General features: G+C 35.2%; 1 protein-coding gene across 1 annotated transcript in view; it reads left to right on the top strand.

The window, feature by feature from the left end:
* The window catches only part of LOC110401844, a 46,050-nt gene extending 37,035 nt beyond the window's left edge, over positions 1–9,015 (top strand). The window contains exon 3 of the mRNA XM_021403361.1: positions 8,762–9,015. Coding sequence (XP_021259036.1) covers positions 8,762–8,832 — 71 coding nt within the window. The 3' untranslated portion in view covers positions 8,833–9,015. The remainder of the gene's footprint in view (positions 1–8,761) is intronic.

Here is a 10,675-nt window from a genome sequence, read left to right on the forward strand (position 1 = left end):
GTAATTTGATAACTCTATTGTGTTTTTCTGTATCTAGGTATACTTTTAATTAAACATAAGTCCATAAATAAGCAAATAATAGAAGTTAGCAGAGAAGCAGTTGATCTAAATCGTGACAGTAGCTCATTTATCTTTGTCCTAACAAGACAATAGAAAATGACACTAAGCCGTTGTTTTCTATGCATTAAGATTTCCTTCTTAAACAAATGCAATTGAGGCAGTTTGTTTTTCAGCGACAGCCCAGCACGCAATGCCAGTGGCCAGAGTTTTGTCTTGTCTTCATCCAGGGAAGGATTAATCTTTGTGATGGTGCAAACAAAATGTATGTCTGAGGTCAAAGTGCGGGTTGCCTTTTGGGATCTGCATTACATTAATGTCATTTTTGGGTTCCTGACGTTAATCAAAACCAACACCATAAAGCGTCACTTAGCTAATTTGTGTATTATTGTCAATGTTACCATTAATTATGCGTTTGTGAGGAAAAAGAGGATTAATGAGATGTCACAGGTAATTTACAATGATCAGGCTCCCCAGGACATTAAGAAAACACTAGCTGTGTAAGATTACCATTCAAACATAATAGTGCTCATGCAGGAAGGTCTTTGTTAAGTCTATGAAGCAAGATTTTCTATCAGTGTGAAATTTATCTTGGACATAGAATATTTATTTTAAATTAATAGCTGTATATCATATATAAATGTATATGTATGTATTTACTGAGTTCTCTCGGTAACACTGAAATATGTCAGAACACTGAAATAAGAAAAACTGGTGTCACATTTTAATTGGGAAGTCCTTGGAAAAGGGTCCTCTGTTTCATGGAATTGCAGTGAGATACACTTCTCAAATCACAGGGTACATCAATCATCAGAAAGTCTTATGAAAAATGCTAGGCTATCAAATGATAATGCCATCATTAACACATCATTACAGTTGTACAAGACGATATATAGATGTAGATGTATATATATATAATTTAGAAGCAAAAATAATGAACAGTGTTTGTGTATTTGTTTGTGTATTTAAAATATATGTATCAAGCATCTAACACGTCGATAAATTTAAAGTTTAAATGTGAGGAACTTGTCCATTCATTAATGACCCTGTTTATCCCATTGATGCTGCTGTTTTTTAAATGTGTTTATTCATGCATTCTAATACAGTCTTTATAGAAAATTTGCTTGTAGGACAGCAACAATCAAATTTTATTCCAAAGTAACAGAAGTTCCTGTAGACAAGGGAAGTAATTATACTTCATTTCACAACTGTGTGTGTAGGGCTCATTTCTGGTTGAAAACTGAGTTTGTATTGATTTCGTTACTGGTCGTGGATCCTTTTGAACAAAGTTTTCTAATGCATCTAATTGTGGTGCCTGTTTCTGACAATGATTCTTATATTTTTTAAATATTATACAGAAATAGGAATATCTGAAATGAAAATTATTTAAAACAAAATATCAACCTTGTTAGTATCTCTCAAGGAATCCCTCATAATTTCCTCAAAAAATATGAATTGTCGTTGGTAATTCAGATCATAATTTGGTATTAGGTACAAATCATTCAATTTGATGATTTTCCCCCACCCCCAATACTCTTGTAGATTGTTTTACAGTAAGACATTATTATCTAGTGTCTTTATTTCAATAGATAAACTCTTTTGTGTAAAATGCATAGAGAATAATATTATTGAATTCTTACAGTAAATTATATCAGATTGCCTTATAAGTAAATAAAAAGTACTTAAAAGATTAACTACACTATAATCACAGAATCAAAATCACAGAAGGGTTAAGCTTGGAAGGGACCTTTGGAGATCATCTGGTCCCCTGCTTAAGGGAGTTCTGCAGAGAGTTACAGCAGATTGCCCAGGACCATGTCCAGTTGACTTCTGAAGCGGTGTGATTACACAATATCTATGGGCAAACTGTGACCGTGCTCAGTCACCCACACAGCACAGAAGTGCTTCTTCATGTTTAGATGGAAAATCCTGTGTTCCAGCTTGTGCCTACTGCCTCTTGTCCTGGAACTGGGCACCACTGAATAGAGCCTGACTTCTTTGTACCTTCCCATTAGGTATTTATAAAATAGATAACTTCCCCCTCAAACCTCCTCTTCTCCAAGCTACACAGTCACAGCTCCCTCAGCCTCTTCTCATCAGGTTGATGCTCCAGTCCCTTCAACATTTTGGTGGCCCTCTGTTGGACTCTTTCCAGTATGTTCAGGTCTCTGTTGTAGTGGGCAGCCCGGAAATAGACCCAGCACTCCAGGGTTGACTCTACCAGTGCTGAGTAGAGCAGAAGGATCACCTCGCTTGACCAGCTGGTTATACTTTGCCTAATGCAGTCAAGAATACTATTAACCTTCTAAGCAGCAAGGATGATTTTCTTTCCCTTGTGAATGGACCATTTGTTTCCAGGATAAGCTGTTCTGTAATATGTGTTTTTTTCAAGTGAATATATTGTTGGTCAAAAGCTGATGCTTTAAAAAACAGTTCTAATTTTCATCCATCTATGATTTCAAACTATGACAAAATTAACATCCTTATCATCTTGATCTTTTGATTGAAGAGACTATGGACTGTTTTAATTTTCATACTCATGGAAACTTGTGATCCTTTCCTTCTCTGTTGAAGCTGCCAGGAAGATGTTTTTTTTTAAATGTTGGACAAGCTATTATTGTTAATATTAGGGCATATCTCACTCATGGTCTCTGTTTCAGTTAGGACCACACAGGCAAAAAGAAAGGATTCTGTCCCAGTTCAAACACTGCTTCTAGCATGAAGCAGTGAAGATGTGCAACACCAAAAAGCGGGGATACCTAAGACCCAAGTCAGCTGCTGTCAAGCAGGAGCCATAAACAGCACAGGGCAGCGACCACATCTGGTGATCATACACTAAATGAAGAAAATTAAATCAACTCAATATTTTCTTCAGTACATTTATGAGTATGGGCTAACTGATAAGTAAAACTCTTCTGAAAAAAGGGACATGTTTTTATTTAGCTTTCCACATAAAAGAGATATAGAATAGCTGCTGCTGTACAGCTGATATAGTATATTAGCTACACTAAAATGTTTGAAATCTCTGAAGATAACTCATAAGCAGTATTTTAAAACAACTAGTGCAATATAATACAAAGATGCAGAATGATTAAACTAGACTTCTAGGGCAAAGGTTAGATTTCTATGGATGTATGTTTAAACTGCTTAAAAGCTTATATTTGCATATACAATATATTGTGAACAACTGTACATGTTCATTTACTGATAATCAAAATACTAATAAATGTGTGCAGGCTTGCAAATATGGTTGTGCAGAAGATTAGAACAGTAGAAGAATATTGTGATGAATGATAGATTTGCTGGTTTTGCTGTATATTTTTTTAAAAATGAAATATTTACCCTTGTCAATGATTTACAGGCAGGTTCAGCCTGGTTCCGTGATGAGTGGAGTGGGGGACCGACAGACCCACGCCCTGGGAAAGGGAAAAGGGAAAAAAAAAAAAAAGGGTAGGGAGATGGGCCTGAGAGCAAAAACAGTGGCAACAATCTGAGGAGAAACAAACTAATTTACTAAATAAGATATCGGAATGCAAAACAACACACTATAGTACAATATAATTACAATTTAAGCTGATAATCCAATGCAATGAGAGAGAATGTCCAAAAATCAAGTTAGGCCTTACTCTAATACTGACTATAAGATGGCTGGGGAGCGAGATGCTGCCAGGATGAGAGACAGGCGGAAAGAGCCCAAGGTCTTGAGATCTGCGAGTTTTTATCTTTCCCTCTGACCGGAAAACGGTAACAGGGGAGCAAAGTCCCCTGGGGAATGTGGTAGTTCTTCTCTTCTGAGAAGCAAGTACATACACTACATGATGTTATGATGTGGAATACCAATAACCGAAAATCATAAAACCATGACAACCGTTTTCTTTTTTATCAGCAGAAGCTAAATAGATTGTACCACATCATTCAACTAAAATGTGGATCATTGACACTCCATTCCATACTTGGGAATTTCAGCTCACCTCTCAGAAAGACACCAGAATGAACCAATAAAAGATAAATTTGTGTGCAAGTATGTGAACAATTGCAACAAAAAAAAAAAGAGAGGGGGAAGAGGTATCAGCAGCTACCGAATTCCTGTCGTACAGTGGTGTCAGAGTGCTCTTTCAGAAAGAAAAGAATGCTTGTGAATGAGATCTCGGATTGTTTTCATCTTTGCCTAGAATCATTTGGACTTCCATGGAGATTTTAGTAAAGGATTTCTTGAGTGTTCTTTTACTACTCTTATTATTTACTACTCTTATTATTTGCTCTTAGCCAAAATATTGTGTCCAGTTTGATCTTAGTCATGTGTTTTAAAAACACAGGCTTGTGTGTCCAACTCTAATCTCAAGAGTGTATCTAGACTTTTCTTTTTTCTCTTGAAAATTCAGATGCATGTCTGAAATGGCAAAAATGACATGAAAGCTAGAGCAAATACAGTTTGGTCAAGTATGTAGTATAGTATGCCACGGGTCTTTCTCCTTCCATCTTAAGAAAGAAATCAAACTTAAAACAAATGTCTTAGTAACATATTAAACAGCTTCAGGGACAATCTACATTTTTTCTCTCCACTCAAAATACTAATGAGCTTATTAAAATAAAGTGACAAAAAAAAAAGCTTTACTTTATCTGTCTGACCTTTGTGCGGTGAAGGTAAACATATTGCCTTTTTTTGAATAATACATGCAAGACTACTTATTGGATACATTCATAATCGCTGTGTATGTAATTAGAATTTTGATATAACTTCTGTTTATGAAAAAATATACTATTCTACCAGAACTTTATTTTAGATTTGAAAGTAAAATAAGATATTATAAAATATAATTTTTTATGCAAGCAACCACATTTTACTCTACTAAGTCTCATGAAAGAGATGAGTAATAAGTTTGTCTGCAACTTTCAGTTTAAAAAAGCACTATTTTAGAGAGAAAGTAATATCTGAAGATTCATTTTGTTTGAAATTATTTTTATCTGACAAAATAGAGTTTGTGAGATTACAAACCACCAATTGAAATATTTAAGTGATTAAATTATGGAACAAAATAGTGTTGCCATTGTGTAGCATTCAGATTTGACAGATGAAAGCAGGTTTTCTTAGCAAACATGCAGTCTGATGGGACTTGTCAACTTACAAGCTGAGCTAGGTGAATATAATGCATTGTAATAATGTCCAAGAAACACTGAGAAGATATAAACACTTTGGATAACTTTAAATAAATAAACAAGTAATTTATGGTATTAAGTAGGTATTTTCATCAATGACCTGTTAATAAGGGAGTTCTCAGCTTGATTGTAACTATCTAGTAAGTGGTAAAATTGCTATTGTGTTGTCTTGTTTCTCAGTTTAGTTTAATATTAAGTATTAATTTTAATGTCTATGTTTCATAACTGAGATTATTTTATATGAGATGATTTCTGTTCTTTTAAAAATGACTTACTACAAAAAGATTCAAGTGAATTCGAGCACAGTATAAAAATAAATCAATATCAAATCATGGGGTTTATAAATTAAAATAATTTGCACAAGTGGTAAAAAAAAAAAAAAAAAAAAAAAAGCCTATCATATTATAATGGGGAACTTTATCTCCTAAAATTGCTCACTTAAAGAAACACTGTAGTATGGTAATCCTTCACTGTGTCTTAATCTTAAATCTTTTAAAGACCTCAAAGATTTGATATTTCCAAACCAGTGAATCTCCTTAAAGTGAAGTAACATGACTGATGTAGTTGCAAAATAAAATGCAGGACCACACTGTATGTTTGATTATGAAATGATTTGCAGTTTCTTTTAACTTGGTAACACAGATATCAACATGTGAAAGTTGTTTTAGTATTAGGTTGCATTACACTTGCAAGTGAATTTGAATGCAAAAAGAGCTGTAATACATACAGGCAAGTAAAGCTGAGTGGTCTTCAAACTTGATGGTCGAAGAGTAGTAGGCATTTTCTTCTGATATCTGTATCATCTAGTAGTATTCTTAATTGGACATTAATCCTCCTACTGTAGGAGTTTTTCTACTTATTAAATCAGAATACTGACAGGCAGACCAAAACTTGGATATTTTTTATTTTTATCAGTGCTAAACTTTTTGGAATACTTTATTTAAACAGGACTCCAATTGCTTATATTAGATTTTGTTTCGAACAGTGAATCATTTGCATTTCTCCTACAGAAATTAGATGTTAAAATAGAGCTGGACAAATTTCTTCATGTTTGTTTACCAGAAAGGATTTGGCTATTAAGTATTTGATAAAAATACTAACTTTTAACCTGATTTCTCAGTGTCATTTACTGTATTAAACCTTTACGCTCTGTTTGATGGGTCTTCATGCATAGGAGGCTTTTTGGTTCATGTGAATGTGCATTCTAACGTACACTAACCTTAAGGAGTCATACTTACTACTCTGACTGAACTTAGTGTTTTTCTCACTTCCCTATTCTTTCTCTTGTATTCAATGAATTCTGGTAATCATGTTAATATCAATGGTTTCTGTTTTGTTTTGATTTTAACATAGGAAAATTTTTTTTCCTACCCCCTTCTTCCTCCTCTGTTTGATGGTAGTCTTTCATAGTTAGGGTCCCAAACTGCTTTATATCAAGTAAGGTCAATTAATGTGTAACAACTTCTGCAGGTAGAATATAAACATTAAGTCTTCTAGTCATCTGCCCCCTTTTTTTTCACTATGTCTCCTGTTATAAAGAACATTTTGTTTTTTCATTAAAACCGTCAGATTTTGTGCATGTGAAATTTTTTTGCAGTGAAAAGGGATCTAAGTATTATGTAAAAAAATCTGCAATATCAAAAACAGATGAATTTTGGGGTCATATTACAGATGTCATAAATGCTAGCTTTTTTCCACATGGTGCTAAAACCTTGAACAAAAGGAATCACCTTCTATATGTAGTTCTGCAGTGGTTTGTTAATCTAATTACCACTTATATTATTTTAAATTTAACTGCAAGATAGCCTAAATTCATTTTAGTCCTTACCTGAGCTCTGGGATTTGTACCATGACAGCAGAAGCAGAATAATTATTCCCTCACTGTCACTAGGAAAGTACCCAGGGAAGACATTTTCTTTTTACTGTACGTTAGCCAAGGGTAAGCATTAGTTAAAATACTCAAAATTAATTGTTAACAGGGTTGGGTTTCTTTTACAGTTCAGGTGCAAAGAAAAAGCACGACTTGAGAGACATCTTAGATCTTAACAATATGTTTAAAAGTATGGTTTGAATATTTGAAGTTTATTTACCTTTCAGCTGTTTTGCTCTTGTAATAAAAGGGATAGTTCTCATTTTTAGCCACTGCCATTTTTTTCCCACAGTCTGAATTATATCTCTTTATTACTTCAGTTATAGCATCAGAGAGCACGCTACATTTTTGTGCATGTCGATAGAGAAGAATTACCTTCCATTTATGGGCTGTTTTCTAAATACTCCGTTAGTGTAGTTACGTGTACTTTGTTCTACTTAGGTATAGAAATCCTCCATTTGTAAAATGGATTTTTAATTCAAAATGATTTTCAATTTGTATTGTTAAATCCAAGTTTCATCACCGTATTCCGGAACTCATGAGGGCCTCATAGTGATGAAACTAAGGTCTCTGTAGAAGCCTTGGAGCTGACAGAATCTAAAGCAGATCAAGGCTTCAGTGCAGTGAAAGTTTAGCATTGCTAATAAAGGAGTAAGAGCAGCAGTTCCATTTCAGCTGAGGCCAAGCAGCATAGGCACATTTGTAGTCTTGCCTACTGTTCCTATGGGATTGCAGTACATGCCTTCCCTCATCCCACATGTTGATTCTAATGCTCATCTGATCATGCAATGAACTAGTTCAGGCGAAATAATAAATAAATGGCGAATATTTTTTTTCTTTTCTTTTTCCTTAGAAGGACTGTTTCTGGCAGTTTATTTCCTGAGATAGAACAAGGGAGAGGAACTCCAAGGGTGACAATTCAGGTTGTTCCAAACTGTTGTGGAGTCACGGCCTGAGGTTATCCTACAGCTACAATTTCAAGCTGGAACAAGTTGCTACAGTTGCTAAAAGAAAAAAGGCAGCTTGGCCCTATGGGTAGCCACTAGTTCCAGGAGAGCGCTGCTTTCTCTTCAGCAGATGTAGTCAACCAACCTAGCATCTTATTTAACTGAAAATTCCTTAGTTTTCTTTTCCAGGACAATATTCAGCTAAATCTGTTTCTTGAGTGTGGCACTGCACAAGGGAAGGGCAAGTTCAGGGAGTGAGAAAATCTAGGGAGGGCCTAACAACCTACTGCTTTGTGACAGGGTTTATGCTGACTAGAAATGTTAATTTAATTATGTATTGTTAAAGGCTGTTGCAGTTGCTAAGGGGGATTCACAAGGGTCCACAAAGAGTGTAGCAACCAATGGAAGGAATTGATAGTCATTATGCACAGAGACTCATAGCAGCTGATGAGAAAAGCCTAGACCAGATGTGTTGAAAGTTTCTTGCAGCTGATAGAAAAGGTCCACGCTGTCTAATGCAAGAGACATATGGCAGCTGATACAGTGGCCTAGGAGTTCTAAAGAATAGTTATGGAACAAAAAAATTGGTCAGGAACTTGAAAGTGAGTGAAGCTTTTTTTTTCTCTGCTAAACAAAACCAGGTTTGCAATAATCTGCAGAGGCCCAAATCATTCTCCTCCCACACCCCAGAGACTCCCTAATTGTGAATTTGCATTGTTCTTTCTTGCAGCTATGCCTATGGCCTTTGGCAGCTGCTTTGCTGATCCCACCCTGCTCCAAACCCTGGTAACGAGAACCTGACTGGACATCTGTCATCAATCATTATGGAAACGTGATGCTTGCTGCATTCAAGTAGCGTTTGATATATATCAATTGCAGGCAGGCAGGTTGTATTTTCGGTAGTAGAAGACTTTGTCCTCAAATAAAAGAAGGGAATTGGTATTTATTTTCTTAGTCTTCTAGTATTTTTGTGTACTTTTTGGATTAAGGGCTGTAGAATGCATATTAATTTCAGCTAGTTTAGATAAAATGCTTTTTTTGTTTTGAGCCCACAGGTGTTAGATTTTGTAGGTCCATGTAACCACTTTGCTAGATAACAGTTCTTATTTGCAGCAAAATCAAACAGTACTTAAACTGTTAATTTTAACAAAACAATATAGATAGAGTGAAGACAACTCTATGAAATAATTATGCTTTTTTTCTCTAACATTCCTATAACTCCATTTGCTAGGATGTAAGGATGTTTAGCTCAAAGATCAACAAGTGATGCACGTTATTTGACAATACTGCAAGAACATCAAGATCTCCAGTAGAGATCTTCAGCTTAATCTAAAGCATCCCAATGCTGTACTTGAAGCAGCACAGAGATCCTTGAAGACCAAGGCTTAAACCTGTGGTTAGGTAGTGTCTGCTGAGCCTCAGAGCAGGCCAGTACTGCCTGTCAGTGGCAGCTGTGATTTAGGACCTTCAGCCAGTCAATAGATATTACTCCTTACTGTCCTTTCCAAAAGTACATCTGTGTCCTTTAGTAAAAATAAGTGCTAGCTGTGTGAAAAGATGATGTATTGGATTGACACAGTACACAAGGAACTAATTCAGCTACCAGAAGAGATTGGCAGCTGGGTAGAGGTACTGCTTCTGATATCATCCTGGGCTTGGATGCCACCAGCTGTCTTCACTGATTTCCATTTTCCTTCCAATTCTAGGATTAGCTTGCTAGGACCAACATAGATTTCAGCATACGTTTGAAAGTGTTTGGGAAACATATAAGCTAGAACTGCTGTGTCTTCAGTTTTTGTTCTATAGTTGCTATCATATATTATTGTTTTATTTGATTTTGGGAATTAAAGAACTCAATAAGGGATGTGAGAGGAGTTAGTTTTTTGTTGTTTTGTTTGTCTTTTAAACTTAATTATCTTTTCAAATATTTTGGACAAAATTCCCATTTGGTTTCTATTTTTAGTGTATGAAAGCCAGCTGTTTTCTTTTCTAAAGATTATTCATTCTTATGTAGATCCTACCTTTACTTTTCTATTTTTTCAGAATTTCACTATTGCTCTTATGAATGCACTATTTCATTCACTAAACAAAACTTAAAGCAACATTCATTCTAAAACTATATTCATTTTTAGAATGAGTGTTGCTCTAAGTTTTGTTCAGTGCAATATCTTCAGAATACGTGGAATTCTGTTTTAAGTAAAATGTTAATTACTTGTATTCTGAATCTTTATTTTGGATTTAATCTGAATACTCAGAAGACCCCTCTTTAATCTGAGCAGGCTCATGATTCTTACAGATATTTACTGGTTCATGGTGCAAGTTATTTCTATGCTTTTTTTTTAGGAGTTGTTGAAAGTCTGAAACTGCATCACCAATAGGGGATATTTAAAGGATAATAAAGTCTATAAGCAGTTCTGAGTTTAAAAACAAATAAATTGAAGAGGTTTTTTTTGGTGGAGAATGCAAAGGGCAAAATTAAGGGCAAAATTCTGCTTTTTTAGCTTTTAGAACGAAGCTAAGATTGCTTTTTAGCTCTTGGAACATCACCAGCAGAGGTAAAGGCTGTCCAGCTGGCCTTAGATGTTGCTGAACGGGAGAGGTGGCCAGTGCTTTATCTCTATACTGACTCATGGATGGTGGCAAA

The sequence above is a fragment of the Numida meleagris genome, chromosome 6, assembly GCF_002078875.1.
Source record: "Numida meleagris isolate 19003 breed g44 Domestic line chromosome 6, NumMel1.0, whole genome shotgun sequence".
Lineage (NCBI taxonomy): Eukaryota > Metazoa > Chordata > Aves > Galliformes > Numididae > Numida > Numida meleagris.